Source organism: Podarcis muralis, chromosome 1 (genome assembly GCF_964188315.1).
Source record: "Podarcis muralis chromosome 1, rPodMur119.hap1.1, whole genome shotgun sequence".
Classification (NCBI taxonomy): Eukaryota; Metazoa; Chordata; class Lepidosauria; order Squamata; family Lacertidae; genus Podarcis; species Podarcis muralis.
The window spans coordinates 110890923-110908419 of record NC_135655.1 but is presented as its reverse complement, the minus strand read 5'-3'; the positions used below and the strand labels follow the sequence as shown (position 1 = coordinate 110908419).

General features: G+C 43.3%; 1 protein-coding gene across 1 annotated transcript in view; it reads left to right on the top strand.

Annotated features, from left to right (window-relative positions):
* The window catches only part of ZNF804A (zinc finger protein 804A), a 190484-nt gene extending 173306 nt beyond the window's left edge, over positions 1-17178 (top strand). Inside the window, exons 3-4 of the mRNA XM_077916270.1 lie at positions 5775-5905; positions 13448-17178. Coding sequence (XP_077772396.1) covers positions 5775-5905; positions 13448-16706 — 3390 coding nt within the window. The 3' untranslated portion in view covers positions 16707-17178. The remainder of the gene's footprint in view (positions 1-5774; positions 5906-13447) is intronic.
* The last annotated feature ends 319 nt before the right edge of the window (positions 17179-17497 follow it).

Sequence of the window (17497 nt, the reverse complement as noted above, 5' to 3'; positions counted from 1 at the left end):
TGTATTCAAGAAGCCTACAAAACTCTTGTCGTTTTAGGATTTAGGATCATTATTTTTTTTTAATATTGTGCATGGTCACAACACAGCATGCCCTGGAACCATCTCCTACAAAATCTGCTTGATTCCTCCTGGAAACATAAGAAGTTGCCTTCTACTAAGCTAGATCATTTGTCTGTCCAGCTTGCTCTTGTACCTCTTATACCAGGAGTAGCTACCACAATGCCCTTCAATTCCCATCAGTCCCACCTAGCATGTGCAATGGTCAGGAATAATGAAAGATGTAATCCACCCACATCTGGAGAGAACTACATTGGTCTACACTGACCGGCAACAGATTTCTGGTGTTTTAGACACTACCCAGGAGATGCCACACACCAAACCTGGGACTTTTTGCATGCAAAGCAAGTGCCCTTCCCCTTATGCTTCCTTCAAAGACCTTCTCAGATTCCACCTTTTCTACCTACTCCCCCAAGTTCCCATGCTCTAATGCAGAAGTGGCTAACCTCCAGCCATGGGGCCCAAAGACTCCACTAATTTTGGCAGCTGTGGAGCAAAGAAATTAGCACCAGGGTAGATGGACATGGTTAAATCTCTCCACCCAGCCCAGGCCCTGTTGAGAATACAGTTGTCCCTCTCCTACTTTCCTATCCCTGATAGGGATGCAAATTGCCTCCTATCTGCGCAGTAGAACAGAAGTGACTAAAGTCTGTAACCAGATCTAAGTACTAGGCCAGCCCAAGACATTTTACTGTCTAGAGCAGCCTTTCTCAACCTGTGGGTCCCCAGATGTTGTTGAACTACAACTCCCATCACCCCTAGCTAGCAAGGCCAGAGCTCAGGGATGATGGGAGTTGTAGTCCAACAACATCTGGGGACCCACAGGTTGAGAACCACTGTTCTAGCGGGAAAGAAAAGACAGTGTCCCCTCCAGTGGTGCCAACTTCTCAAGATGATTGAGAGGGGCCAACACAATATCCTGATATTGCACAACATCATGAGGAGCCAGGGGGTGGAACCAAATGCCATCTGAATTTTGAGGGGGCCTGACTGACACCTATGGTCTCTTCCTACTCCATGTAAAAAAACCTGACCAAACTGGTAGCTGAATCTTACTGGTAGTATGACTATCTTATGCTATTTTAGGAGGTACAGGGCAGGCCATGTAGCACACATTGCCCTGTCTCCAATACTGCATCGCTCTTCATAATGGCATGGCTGTCATTTGAATAAAAGTTGCTGGCAATCAGAGTTGGGGGACACAAGGAAAGCGCTGCTGGAATAGGCCAGCATTCTGTTCTCACAGTGGCCAACCAGAGGCTTATGGGAAGCCTGAAAGCAGGGTTTGATCACAATAACACTCTTCCCCATTTGAGATTCCCAGAAACTGGCATCTAGAGGCATGCCTGTTCTGGCTTCCCATGGGAATCTGGTTGGCCACTGCGAAAACAGCATGTTGGACAGCAAGCCTTTGGCTTGATCCAACAGGGCCCTGGTGTTCTCATTCTACATGTAACTGAAATAATAGCCCATCTCCCCCCATTTACCACCTGCCTCTGCTTTCCTCCCTTTCCTCCACAGCTTCCCCTGTTTCATATTCTAGATACATAAGCCCCTTAAGGCAGGAACTTTTCTTCCTCTGTCATAAAGGAATCTAAAATGCATTGTGAGTCCCTGTCTAGTCTCCAGGAATGAAGCTAATGTGTTTCTCAGTATCTTTTTTTTATTAATGTATGGGTTTTCCACATTTTAATGCCATTTTATGCTTTGTTACATGTCCTTAAACAGCTCTTCCATTTGCAAGCTAGTAAAAAAGAAGGTAAGAATGTGAAAGAAGCACTTAATCCCAAACTTAAACAGGCTGTTTTCTGTGGGTGTAGTCTTAGGCAGACCTAGTCTCCGATTTGTAAGTGTAGTTTGGCAGCAGAATATATATTTGTATATATATGCAAATTCGTAAGAATTCTGCTTACCTTTAACCGTAACACTGTGTTGCTCATGGCACCACCCCGCCGCTCCTGGAGACCCAACAGCTGGGTACCACAGCCAGTGGAAGACACAGCAGTCTCTTTCACCAACTGGAGAATTTTGAATTTGGTTTGCTTCCAAACTGATCAATAGCAGATGGATCCAGAGATTGGCACACTCAGGGAGTGGAGCTACAGAGCTGACTAAGTCCCTTGAGGACTTCATTCAGGTCCACTCCCACTTGTCACCCCAGTCATCAGATCTTCCACCAACCCTCCCTGGAGTTGGGCTACCCATCACTGGGGGTAGTGTGCATTTTGGCCTTGTCCACAGAACGGACACTCACTGTTTCCCTGGTGGGCATTGGTTGAGAACCATCGCTCTCCACCTCCTTCCCAGCAGCTGGACCCACATATTCGCCAGCTGATGGGGAGATCCCCCCACCCGGTGCGGCCATGGGGGCATGACTGCCTGGCCAGAGAGCCAGGTTTTTTAAAATAGTTTCACCAGTTTAAGTCTGTGGTGTCGATGTTCCTGATGTCCCAATCTGCACAGACAGGAGAAGAATATCTTTAATACAACCAAGGGGGTTGCAACTGCTACCTTCAATCCTCAAAGAAGATAAGAGCTGGGTTTTATGAAATGGAGCCTCAGTAACCTAGCATTCTGCATTATAGTGCAGCTATCAAATATTCCAAAGTCTTGTCCAAAATGCCTAAGTTTCATTGTTTCTAGCTTGCAACAGACGGGAATGTTTTTCGCAAGCTCCACCTGGGGAATACTTACAGCAGAGGTCATGATTATTTTAACTTCCAAATCATTTATTTGTACCCATCAAGGGTTCCCTGAAAAGCCACGCAGAGCTACTGAAGTGACAAGTAATACCCATTAACCCACGAGTGTAATATTTCACTCTGCTCTTTCTCAGCATCTTTTTAAGGTTTATGACAGCATCTGAAGAGACAGATGGCACGGCGCTGGTATCACTCAGAATGAGAAAGGGAGTACACCAAACTACTAAAGGGTGAATAAATTAGGTTCATGCAAATGTGCTTCACAAAGGTTGCAGTTTAAGGGAAAGGAAAGGAAATGGAGAGGAGTGGAGGACTCCTGAACAGCGGTGTGCTTGCTAGGTGCTTGCTAGGGAAGAGCTGTAGACCAGCATGCAGAAAGCTCCAGGTATCTCCAGCTAGGTCTGGGAGACACTCTGCAGAGTCACTGTCTGTCAGACAAGACTCCGTTTGACAGATCACTGGTGTGACAACTTGGCACAACACAGGTTCCTATGTGCTATTATAAATCTATGTGCCATTATAAATAATAGACTTAAATCAGACTTATGAAGAATTGTGTAGATGTGAGTTTGTGGAAGCACAGAGCACAGGAAGTGACAATGTTAGGCAAATTAGAACTATAGTGGATGGTCAGGAGTGAAAGGTAGAACTCAGAGCGAGTTGCTAAGGATCTTTCTCTAAACTACAGAAGAAACAAAAGGGTTGTATTGGTTTGTTTTCCAGCCCCTAAATTCAGCTATCAAAACAGGCCTTTGCTAAGGCCTTTGATGGATATTAACTCCTAGACTAGCTTTTAAGATGTAGTCAACTATGTGAATGGCTGCCATTTTTATTTGCTTGCCTGTTCGTGTTTTCTGATATTATTGTGCAGAATGATGCTGTTGTAATTGTTCTCAATTTGGGGTTTTTTTTTTTTGGGGGGGGGGGTTACCACACCCTGGGATCACTTGTGAATAAGACCAGGTTAGAAATATTTAAAATAAATGAATAATACAAATGATCAGATGGATGAAAGTTGCAAACTCCTTTTGCAAACACCCTTGTTTATTTCAACATATACCTTAAAATACTGAGCCTAGTTTTTTTGAGTGCAGATGTGCCAAATCAGTTGGAAGTAATTCTGAGGCAACACAGTGGGGCAAGGACAGGGGCACCATTGCTATCCATAGTGTAAATATTTGTTTTGAAGATTGTCCTTAATAAAGTTGTGTAGCATTTGATTGTCTCATCTGTCCATTTTAACCACTGTGGTAGAATGTATTTACCTTTCAAGATTGAAAATGTAATTGGTTAGATTTTTGGGGTTGTTGTTTGGATTAGGGTCAGATTGGAAAGGCTGAACTTTGATTAGCTTAATAAGCTTGTCTGTATAACAAAAGAAGACCCCAATTTTACTGCACCCCCCAAAAAAACTCCCCACATACATACAAAGATCCTCTCTATATGTCTGTGCCATCATAGAGGAAACCTTAAACTGTTTCCATAGCCATTCCTCAGATTAGGAATGGGGAACTAATTCAATTCAGTTCACATTTAAAGGTGAACTTGCCAAATTTGCACTTTCGGAAACAATATGCAAACCAACTTACAATGCACACTTCTCTATCTATTGCAACACAATTCTCCAAGTAATGTGTACAGAGATGCATATACTGGGATAAACTGTACATGCATTAGTGAAAACGTCACAAAAATACATTACATTGAGGACAATTGCTTTGCAAATAATGTATATTAGGCCAAATTATACCCCCAGAAAGTATCTACTTACGCTAAAATTCTGATTAATTTTCATAAGAACTTTTTTTAATTAAAAAAACAACCACTAACTGGTGTGGAACAGTAGAGAACTCAACTGAAAATTTGGGACAACTCAGTTAAAACACTAAAAAAAAAAAATTAAGGATATAAAAAAACAATATAAAAGCAATTTAAAAGAAGAAGCCCTCTCTGCTGAGCAGCAGCAGCAGTCCTTATAAAACCTGGCCCCACCCTGGACCAGGTGGATAGAGGCAGTAGAAGGGCCCTCAGGCTCTCAGTAGGGCAGATGGTGGCTCCTTTGTCCATCCACCCCTCTAACTCCCAACAGCAGATCTCAGGTTTCAAAGTGGTAGTTTAATTTGTGTCTTTGGTCTCTGTCTCAGCTTGGTCTGAGGGAAGTCTGCCTGTTCCTTGCCAGAATGGAATCCACCCCCCCTGGGCCTGCAGAAGAATGCTGCCTTCTCATCTATAATTTTGAAACCTGTGATTTTAGGATTTATATCAAGAGTTCTTTGTTTTTTATTTCAAGGCAGCTAGTTCCCTACTTGCTTTATATTGAATGCTTTGGATTAATATCTTGGGGCACTTCTTGTTGAGCACTTCCTTGAACATTCACCTTGGTTTTGAGGTAGATTAGATGACACTGACTGTTTAAGTGAGCATTCATTCCAAATTGTCTGCAGTGAGGCTAGATAATGGTGCATCAAAACAGGAGTTGCCTGTGCTTTCCAGAACAATCTTTTTTGGGAACCAAGCCTGTTGTTAAAGTTTTCCCAATCAGCTATAACCGTGCAACCTGAATTTGCTGGTACGTGATTGAATTCCACCTAAAAATATTGACATTGTGGAAGACTTGTAGCTGAGTAACAAGAAGGGCCAGTCCAAGGCATTTGGTGCTTGAGATGAACCACAAAAATGTACCTTCCCTCCTCATCAAAGCTTTTGGAACTAAACAATACCCCATAAATAAATGTAGAGATAGTAGTATTGGGTCATTTCCTTAAACAAAACCATTTTGCTACCAAAACAATACACAAGCAATCATGAAGGACTAGCAATTGAACGAAATGCCATCATAGATATGCTAAATTCGGGGGCTACTCTCAGTTTGTATAAATGCATAAATCAGAGGGTTTAGTGAGAACTGAAAATAATGGCTTCTTAAATTATTTTGCAATATTTTCTCTCTTTGTGCATTAAATGTTTCTCTCCTCCCCATTTTCCCCTGACCCTGCTTTCACTTGTTCCTAATAGAGACTCAAGGAGCTGAAACAGAGGGAGTTTGCCCGAAATGTAGCTTCCAAATCAAGAAAAGATGAAAGGAAGCAAGAAAAAGCCCTTCAACGCTTACACAAGTTAGCTGAACTGAGAAAAGAAGCTGTGTGGTGAGTGAAAAGTTATTGAAAGGTAAAAAGTACAGGGAAAGGGGAAAGAATATTCCAGATGACATGATGTGGCAGAATGCCCCATGACTATTAAGATCTCAAACCAGAACAAAGTAGCTATATATTTTTGGCACTCTCTGAACTGTATGTTGCAATTAGATGTGGCACCATGCAAAGAAATAAATGTTTTAACATTACTTTTTCAACAGAGCTAAAATGACAAGTATTTCAGTTAAAAACATGTCCTATATATATTTAATAAATCAGGCTTAGCAGTAGAAAACATTAGGAAACTAGGTCAGTCATTTGAATTTTGACAGGACACCACTGATGAAGAAAGGAATACGCTGGCTTGCTGCTAGTCTACGCAATATTGCACAACCCAGTTCAATTCTGTAGTATTCATTCTGAAATTTGGGTCCTGTTCTGCTTTAAGCAGTTTATTGATAGCAAATGTCCCATTGTGCAAGCAGATATGAACTTAGCTTCTTCAAAGTCAAATCACTGGACACTTTAGTTGTCTACTGCGACAAATGTTGTCTACTCTGACGGACTACAGGTCTACAGAGTCTCTGGCAGAGATCCATCCCACCACCTGCTACCTGGTGATATTATCACAGAATCATAGAACTGTAGAGTTGGAAGGTACCCTAAGGGTCATCTAGTCCAAGCTCCTGCAATGCAGGAATCTCAGCTAAAGCATCCATGACAGATGGCCATCCAACCTCTGCTTTAAAACCTCCAAGGAAGGAGAGTCCACAGCCCCCTGAGGGAGTCTGTCCCACTGTCGAACAGCTCTTACAGAGAGAGCAGGTTCCAGTGGTTGAGTCAAATCCTGCAAAGGAATTTGCCATGTAAAAAAATCTTCAGGGTCCCAGGGGAAAAGTGGGTGCTACGGTGGGAAGTGTCGCAAATTCTTCACGCCGATTTAGCAGAAAAGCTCAGAGTTCCAGGTTATTCAGTGCAGTATTATTTATTGTGAGCTATATAGACAAATGTGGGCTATGGGTGGCGCTGTGGGTTAAACCACAGAGCTTAGGACTTGCTGATCAGAAGGTCGGCGGTTTGAATCCCAGCGACGGGGTGAGCTCCCGTTGCTCGGTCCCAGCTCCTGCCAACCTAGCAGTTCGAAAGCACGTCAAAGTGCAAATAGATAAATAGGTACCACTTCGGTGGGAAGGTAAATGGCATTTCCGTGTGCTGCTCTGGTTCGCCAGAAGTGGCTTAGTCATGCTGGCCACATGACCCGGAAGCTGTACCAATAAAGCGAGATGAGCGCCGCAACCCCAGAGTCGGCCACGACTGGACCTAATGGTCAGGGGTCCCTTTACCTTTACCCTTACTGTATATACAAATATCTACAGAAGTAGTTCATACAGTCAGACAGAGTACCTGGCTGCACCTTAAGGCAAATAGGAAGACTCTTTCTCTCCGACCACACTCCTCTACACCACCACCTTTACTGCTGGACAGGTTTCCCTTTTAAACCAATGACAGCCAATCAACTGTCAGCACATTACTGCTGAGTCATTCTGACCCAGCACCTCCATAGAAAGTATTGCAGGCTGATTGCGTCAGCTAGCAAACTCAAGCCTGCAGACTTACTACCTCACACAGCATTCTGTGGATCCCAACAGGAAGATGCTGATCACTGTAGACTGATGGCAGAACATCCCTAATTTTCCTAATTTTCTCTCCCCCTACCCAACCCTCAATCAGTACTGCTGGGAACATGCGAGTAACAAGCAGATGATCTGGTCCAACACACATTTTTATCATTGGTAGCCTCCCTGCATCCTTTATCACTAGTAGCATTCCATCTTTCATCTCAGTTTGCAAACATCCATATTGCTCTCCCATCTGGGATTGCATGAAGCCATTGTAGACATCGAAATATGTGTAGCAGCAATATAAGGATATGCTGGGTGGGAAGAACGAAGTCAAACATTTTACTGCATTAAGCAACCGCTTCTCAGTGTCACAAACCATATATACTGTGGAAACGGCAAACAGAGGACCCCTCATGGCTGCTGCTTTCTGTCACACTTTAAATGTGCAATTCGTGTTACAACTTTTATTGAGGTGTGTTCACACATTCAAACTGCTAATAGCATTCACTTCATCACCACAAATCATTGCTCTTAGCACGTTCTAAATTGATTGGCTGCCATTATGAAGTATTTTCTTGTTGCACTGACAGGCAATTATGCGTGATGACTGAAGTCCTATATTTTCCTTCATTTCTGACATTTTTTAAAACAATAAACATGGGTTTTTTAGTGGACTTCCAAGTGGAGAGATCTGAATTGTCATGCAAAACTGCTCTGAGATTTACTGCGTTGGTAAGAAAGAACAGCTCTCTAAGACCTAGCCTATATCATACTGTACCTCATGACCAGGGGGAGCACTGACAAAAAATAATCTGAAAGGCTGGAGTACCCAGCAATGCATCCTCCAGATGTTGTCCAGGTGCCATCAGACCCAGACAGCACAGCCAATGGTCAAGGATGATGGGAGTTGTAGTACTGCAACATCTGACTGGAGATCACCCCATTGGCTAACCCTGATTTAAGAGAAATGTCATTTGACCACTTTTTCAAAAATATAGATCCGAGAACTGAGAATTTGGGTTATCAAGTGTTAGATGTAATTCCTATGAATTATATACCCCTTTATACTCTTTTGACAGTTATCACATCCATTCACAGGTTGGCAACTGACACTGAGGTATACTCACAGATACCCAGCTTGCTGAGCAGGGTCTTGAATCTATATTTCCCAAGACCTTTTCCCAAATCCTGCCTGCCGGCCTATACTTCTTAATGGCAACTTTTGTTTCTCATCAGAACTGACTAATAACCCCCTGAAAATAGTAACGTTTCCTATTTCCAATTAATGGGTGGCATGACTCACTTCCTTAAGATATCCCTTTAAATCGTCGGCGTTGTCCTCCTCCTCATCATCATCCTTGCCCTATGGTTGTATTCAGCACCCCTGCTCCCCTCAATTCTGGATTTGAAGAATAACCCATGAGGGATATTTGTAGATAAAGCAATTAATCACAGAAAGGCAAAATGAGTGACCTTATAGTCTTCTTCCAGACCCAAGACTCTGCAGTGAATTGGCTGCAGACCATGAACAATTCAAACTAGAAATAATTTAAGCCCTGTAGGTTACTGTACAGCTGAAACAGTTTAAATCCAAAAACTCTGATTTAGCATGTTGCCAGTTGGGGTGTGTGTTGTTATTATTTTACCCTTACTCCTCAGGCCTTTGTAACCTTTAAATAACTCACAGCCAGAGGTCCGTATCTAACTCCTCATGCTGTGCTAATGATCACATTATACCTAATGGTATATTTATTAATGGCGGTGCTTCGGAGAGAGAGGAGGACAATAGATCAGCCTATGTGTATACATATCTGAAATTGCAAGCTGGACCCCTGGGGTACTGTATACATTTAGATACTGCTATAAATGTTTTAGAAATACAGCTAAGAGCTCTACATGCTACATCAGAGAAAATGCAAACCTGTCTGGTATAGGGTAGCTGTGCTCGGAGAGCAACTATTTAAAATGACCATGGGGGGTTCCATACTGATCTTCACTCAACAACTCGTGTGTCAAATAAGATGTGTTTAAAAGTCATTCCGAAATTGCTAGCGCAACATGCATTCCCAAAATGTCGTTAAAAACACAGGGGAGGGGGGGGTTGCCGATCAGTGGCAGGGGCCATGCTTTGCATACACAAAGCTGCAAGTTCCGTTGTAAGCATTTCCGACGAAATGATCAAGGATAGCAAGACTGTCTGAGAGGCCCTGGAGAGCTGCTGTCAGTTGGGCTTTCCACCAAATTGCACACAAAGTGAAATTTGAGACAAATGCGGAAGATCTTGTTCAGTCAAAAGATCTGAAGATGTTTCGAGGGAAGCTAAAATAATTTTGGCAGGTGGGATTTTATAGAGTAGGGAAATTAGTGCCCTATCCTAGGCATGGTGCTTTGGCTCATTATAATAAAGTCCTGTGCCATATGATGTCCAAGTGCCCCTATTTTCCAGGTACAGTCCCTGATTTACAGAAGCTGTCCCAGTTTTTGATTTGATCCCAGAATGTCCCTATTTTCCTTAGGGTGTCCCTATTTTCGACAGAGAAATGTTGGACAGCATGCTGTACAAATTAAAGATTAAAGAGATTTTGACATATAATTTATGCCAAGCTCACAACCTACACATCCAGAAAGGAGACTTGAGGCATAGAATAGGTTAAAAGATGTATTTCTTAAAATGTTAACAGAATGGAGGATATGCATTCCAACCAAACAAGTCAACCCAATCAAACAAATTCAGATTTAACAGACAGGTGAGGACTTTGTCAAACTCTGACAGGTAAATCCTCACCCAGTCTGGACATGAGCTGCAGCCTTGCACTGTGGCTCCCCAGCTAAGGTCAGTGAATAAAAGACTCCCTCTTCATCAGAAAAACCTTGTGTATGGTCCCCACAAGTGCATGCAGACTGTGCAGCATTCACCTGTGTGTGTACTCCAGGCCTCAAGGGACACTCCTCCAAGCCCTCCAGGTACAATGTAGCAGCTGGTCCCTGAAGGGTGTCCCTAGCCCAATACTGCCTCCATAAACCTAGGGTTTGCACCCAGCTTTCTTATCTACCCAGACTCAATGCCATACTGGCAAGAAAGCCACACCTCTCCCTGAATGCCAATCAAATTTACTCAACAGTGTGAAGTGGGGGGGGAGGAAGAGAGGCCCTAACCAAAAAAAAAAATCCTACTCAGCTCTGGGTACCAATGGGCAAACAGGAGGGGGTCTGAAGGAGGAGCTGCCTTAAAAACCCCTCCCAGACCACCTCCTATTTGCCCACTGATACCATGTGACCAAGCCCCTCTCCCCTCCCCATCGGAGTGGCAGGCCTTGCATTTCTTTCTTGAAGGGAAGGGTGGGAGCAAACATGCCCTGCAGAATTGCCACACTGATGTTTACCAAAATATACATACTTGAGAGACAATAAATCCCTAGTGTTATGATTCACAGCTGCAATATGGATTTTCATAAATATGTGGAATGGGATTCGCTTAAGAAACCCCATCAGGAGAAGCCCTGTGCAAGGACTTCTGCTTGAGCCATGGGGTTCCACCATCCCTCAAAGAATGACTTGATGGGTTGTCAGGAGAACCCACAGAACAATGGGGAGGACGGAGAGACGGGATTGTCCCATCTGGCTAATTGAAATACTTGCAAAGACAGAACGTTTGCAAGAGAGCAACACTGAATTCCACCTTTATTGACCAGTGGGGAGAGGGGTGCTTACATGTAAATTAGGTCTGGTTCATTCACACATTCAACTGTAGCATGTAGGTGTCATGTTCACTGAGAAATAGGTAAAAGTCCCAGGTTCACACACATTATTCTCACTGAACCTTCACCAAATGTGAAGTCCCACTCATGTAAAGTACCGGTTTCCATTTCCCCAACCACAATGGACAGATAGCCTTAATTTGGTGTACTTGTGTGTAGGGCTCTGTTCATGCTGAAGGTTCTCCCCACGGTGGTGGAAGACACTCCAGTCCAAGGCTGGCAGGGGGTGGGCCAGTGTGTGTGTGAACCAGACCAAAAGTTGCCATTATGTTTCTCCTAAAGAAAAATTCAAGACAAATTTTGTCATTCCAGCGTAATGGTGTGGAAGACCCATAGAAAACTTCCAGCTGCAATTCTGTCCTTGTCACTTTCAAATAATTGTCTAGTTCAGTGGTATAGATGTCTTCCTGACTTCTTTGTAAGAGAATAAGAACAGAAGGGAGCTGGAGAATAAATGACCAGAAAGAGACATGGTGTCTTATTCTCTCCCCCACCCTTTGTTCTTTTCTTTTTCTTTTTCTTTTTTATTTCCAGAGAATAGAACCACATCAGGCCAAATGAAACCCATGGCATCTGACTATGTGCTCATTTCCTCCCAGGACACAGAGCTGTTATATAAAGTGTGGTTCGCCATATTGAATGAGAATGGGTGGGAAACCCGGAAATTGTTTTTGTTTGTTTTGCATACTTCACAGCATGGAAGAGTTCTAAGACCTATCTATTAATACATTTCTTCCATTTTTTAAAAAGAGGCATTGCTTTAACCACAGTGTTAATTAGAGCCATAGAACTGTAAAGTTGGAAGGGACCCTGAGGATCATCTTGTGCAACCCCATGAATAGGCAGCTGTCCCATATGGGGATCGAACCTGCAGCCTTGGTGTTATCAACAGACCCTAACCAACTGAGCTTATCTAGTCCATGCTTTGGCAAAGGGCCCTCTGCCAACTCTAGAGACCACGGCCTGGGTTCATCCTCCTCCTCCCTCCTGCTGTTGCCTCCCCTCTCCAGCAAGCACTGAAAGAAGGAGACGTTGCTTTCAATCTCTCTTTGGACAGCTGCACATAGTGAGCCCTAAGAAAGGCAAGCAAATGGGGGAAGCAGCAAGAAAGCAAAAGACGGTAGCTCCCACTTATGACATCTAGATCAGGTTCCTCCTAGACACTTGAGCAGTGGTGGAGGGAAGGGAGCAGGCGGAGGTCTGCACCAGGTGCCATCTCTAAGGGGGTGACAAGAAGAAGAAGAGTTTGGATTTGATATCCCGCCTTTCACTCCCCTTCAGGAGTCTCAAAGCGGCTAACAATCTCCTTCCCCTTCCTCCCCCACAACAAACACTCTGTGAGATGAGTGGGGCTGAGAGACTTCAAAGAAGTGTGACTGGCCCAAGGTCACCCAGCAGCTGCATGTGGAGGAGCGGAGACGCGAACCCGGTTCCCCAGATTACGAGACTACCGCTCTTAACCACTACACCACACTGGCACCCTGCCATGGGCTCGCCGCCCGCCATCGCGCCGCCCGCCGCCGTGTGAGAGGGAAACAGCCCAGTGGCGCATGCTATGTACTGTGCATGCGTCGCCGGGCAGTTTGCCCCACCCCGACACCCCACACCGGGTGCCGGTTACCCTTCCTTCACCCCTGCACTTGAGCAGACATTGATGGTGCTATAAACCAAATGGAAGCCTATTTTGGCGTAGGCAACCTAAGGCCTGGGGGCTGGATGCAGCCCAATTGCCTTCTAAATCCGTCCCGTGGACGGTCTGGCAATCAGCAAGTTTTTACATGAGTAGAATGTGTCCTTTTATTTAAAATGCATCTCTGGGTTATTTTGGGGGCATAGGAATTCGTTCATTTTTTCTCTCCAAAATATAGTCCAGCCCACCACATGGTCTGAGGGACGGTGGACTGGTCCACAGCTGAAAAAGGTTGCTGACCCCTGATAATGATGGTGGTGATATACAACCCTCTGTAGCAATTGGAACTCACGGGACCTACAGGAGAGTTTTGCAGGCAGCACTTGTGCACAGAATTGCCTTCAAATGCATGCGTATCTTTTGCCTGTAAAATGTCAGGGTTGTGCTGTTTTTGGAAAGGTGACATTGTTACTGCACTGCTAGCTTTGCATTTCAAATGCTTCTGAACTGCATTTACAGAAAGTGTATTCTTGTTTTCTTTCAGTGCTCCAGGGAGTGGCCCTATGTTCAGATCCACGACAGTTACAGTCCGAGATAATTGTAACGAAATCCCTCCACGTGCCCTCATCGACTCTACTAAAAAGGAGCAAGAATTCAACTTTGCATTATTACACAGCTCAAAGACGGCTGACAATGTTACATCTGTGGCTTCTTCCTCACCTGAAAATGCAAATAACAGCAAGCCAGACATTAACAAGCCTGGGGATCAAATGCAGGGGCTCCATGGACATAAAGTGGGGTTCTCTTTTGCATTTCCTAAGAAAGCAGCAGTCAAGCTGGAATCATCGGCCGCTGCCTTCTATGAATACAATGATGAAACTTCGTCTGAACATGGGCTTAGCAGAAGAAGCCGGTTTGTTCCTGGACCTTGCAACCTTCAGGTTTCACTGAATGAAGAAATGTCTCTGTGTTCTGAGGAGAAACCTAATTCTATTGTTCCACTAATGGAAAAACATGCTGATGAATCTCTCCAAGTACAGGAACCACCAGATGAACCACCCAGTGAAGGAAATATGATAAAGGACGTCATGGAATTAAGATCTCCTGCTTCTCATTTGAAAGAACCTGGGCTTGGCGATTCAGAGGGCTTTTCTGTTAATGTAGATTCAGCTGCCTCACCAGATGAAACATCATCCAAAGTTGCCCTTGGGAACAAAGCCCTCCCTGCAGAAAGTAATAGTGATGAGCCCAATGGAAATAAATGCACAGGTCTCCCTGTGAATGAAAACTGTTTATCACAGCAGGATATCCAGGAAAAAAATGATCAGAACCTGAGCAGCGATTCACCAGCCGCTGAAGTTGAAATTAAAAAATGCTCACCGGATGGACTGATGCCAGCAAATTCTGAGGGGGAAACAGTAGCTTTTCCTTGTAAACAAAATTCACAAAAGAGACCTTGTGAGCCATTTGTTCCTGTGCTTAACAAACATGGATCAACTATTCTTCAGTGGCCATCAGAAATGTTAATTTACACAAACACAGAGCCAGTCATTTCATACAGTTGTAATCCATTATGTTTTGACTTCAGGTCATCAAGATCGAATGAATGCCTCGAGAAAAATAAACCTCAATCAAACCATGATTTGAGTTTAGACTGTCCAGATAAATCTCTTTTAGCAAATGTTGATTGTGCATCTCACATTAACACACATCCATACAATGATGAAAAAGTAACTACGATGGATGCTTCAGTGGCAGAGGATTGTAGCCTCAATAAAAAACAAGATGGCCTAAGCCTAGATACTTTGTGGATGATTGGAGAAAATGAAAAATGTCATAATTCCCCAAAATGTATACATGAAAGCTCATCAGAACAGCAAAACAAAGCCTGGATAAAAAGAACACATGAAAAGTGGTTTCACAAAACCAGGAAGAGGAAAAGAAGAAGAAAGCTATGCCACCACCATTATGAGGAGGAAATTACTGAGCCAGATATTAAAATTTCTCCCTTACTTGAACAGCAAAATAACTGTGCTGATATTGATAAACATCCAAAACTTCATAATGCTCTGGAACAAGGCACTGGTGAAAATGGAATGGGAGATTCAGTTGTGGAACTCTTTCAGCAGACATCTGAAACTTTCCAGGTTGAGAACAGTGACTGTGGTGGAACATCCACACAGGTCCATGGTAACCAAAGTCTACATCCCACTTGCAACATAAAAGACAATAGAGAATTCTACATTAACTCTAACCAAGTGTGGAGAAGGAGTAAATCAATTTCTCACAGACAATCAAATAAACCAGGTTCAAGTTCTGGAAGATGCAACTCAGTTCATTCTGGAGCATTTTGTAGTTGGAGAATCAGAAGATGTAGCAGTACCCCAGACCATAAACATTTAGACCATTTTCCTGAAGAAAAATGTGTGAATCAATCACAGCCCACAAAGAGAGCATATCATTCGCTCACAGAAGAGCCAGAGAGGTCCCATAGGAAACGGAGACATCATATGTATTCGTGTTCATCAGATGAAAGTTCAAATGCACTGACCTGTTCCTCAGAAGAGAATCTGAGGCAAACATGTAACTTAGCAGCACCTTGTAAACCTAAACGGAAACGAAGGAGAAAGAGAGCAAGAACTCAACATGCATTTAGAGAGAGGGCACCAAGAAGGAATGTCATTGTTGAGTCTCCTAAAAGGGTGTGCACAATCAATAATTCCCTCAAACTATTTACTGAAGAAAACACAGAGCAAACAAAAACACCTTCCATCACAGATGATGCAAATGGTAATGTGGAACAAACAATCCAGTCAGTAGAAAGTCAAACAGCTCCACAATCTGAACATTTACTTTCATTAGAAAATATCAAAGGTTCAAACTCTTCCAGTACAGAGAAAACTACCTCTCTGGAGGAATCTACATTTTCTTCTTCTTCTGTTACCGAACACAGTGTTCAACCAATGGTGAAACCCCAAAACATGCTAGAAGAAGGAGAAAAACCTGAAAACCTGAGTGTTCCCGAAATTCAAGCTCCTAATAAAGTGCCCAGTCTTGAAAGAAACTTTGATCAGCCTCCTCCTAAAGCATATCTGTGTCATTATGAAGTGGCTGAGGCTATGCCCCAAGAGAAACTCAACCCATCAGTCAATGAGTGGCTACGGTATAACCCAGGTATATTTAATGCACCTCCCCCTTTGCCCTTTAAAGAAGCACATATGAATAGTCACACTTTTTTAACCACAGAGCAAATTCTTGCCCCCTTCACTTTGCCCGAACACACATTGCTTTTGCCTCCGGAAAGCCACGACAAGTTCAAAGATCTGCAATGCGAGGCCTACCACCAGATCTTCCAGCAAAACATGCTCGCTAGTAAGATGAAGCTGACCTTTCCTCCAGCTGCAGTCCAACCTTCCAATGCCCCTCTGCAGCCCTTGCCTTTGCAGCAGCCTCTGTGCTCTACCTCGGTCACCACAATCCACCACACGGTTTTGCAACAGCATGCAGCAGCAGCAGCCGCAGCCGCAGCTGCTGCAGCAAGTACATTTAAGGTCCTTCAGCCTCACCAACAGTTTCTTTCCCAAGTCCCAGCTCTTTCACGGACACCTTTACCTCATCTGTCAGTCGGGCCAAGACTTTGCCCTGCAAGTCACACAGCCATCGTTGGCCCACCCCAACTGCCCCTCATTCCAGCTTCAGTTCTCCACCCAAGCCATTTGGCATTTCCCCCATTGCCCCACACACTGTTCCCTTCACTCCTGTCACCACATCCTGCAGTCATTCCTTTGCAGCCACTATTTTAGGCCTCATGAGAAGCAGTCAAACTAGAAGGACAAGTCTTCGATTGAAGATACATCAAAACTCTTCATCAGAACCATGGACAGATCACTCTACCAATAGACTGAGCTTAAGAGGTTGCAAGAGCCTTCTGATATAGAAGAATTTGCTATTGGTTTAAAAAATGCAAATATTTATATGTAAAGTGCAGATTCATACTAAAATTAAAGCACTGAATAGTCTAATATTAATACAAACCACATATGTATAGATATAATATATATATATGTATATGTATGTATGAAGATCATGTCTTAAAAATATACTAACATGTATATAAAATATATTTATAGTACTGTAAGTTATGTTGTAAAGTATGCTCCTGGTTGTTTTTTTTAATTATATTTGTGTATTCACACCTAAGTAATGTTTAGACAAAGCTGATGCACTATGTTTTGTACAACATCCCTTATAACCATAAATATAGTGAGAACTCTCTCTTGCAATAATTTTCTTTGTTACAGATTTAACTATCTTTTTTTAAGAAAACAAAAATCACGCATTGTGGGCCTCATAGATGGTTGCTTTCTGCCATTTAAATGGTAAACTCTTCTGTGTTTGGGTAACCAACTTTCCCTTAGCCTTCTGTGATTTATTATCATGGCTCAGAGGCTAAAACCTAGAGGGGAACAATCTTACTGAGAGGATGACAAAGGGTAATAGATCTGATTGTATTAGCAGCTTGATGCTGCGGAGACAAATATTGCTCATTTGCAGAGTGTGCTGGCACTCTCTTTTGTGTGTTTTTTTTAAAAAA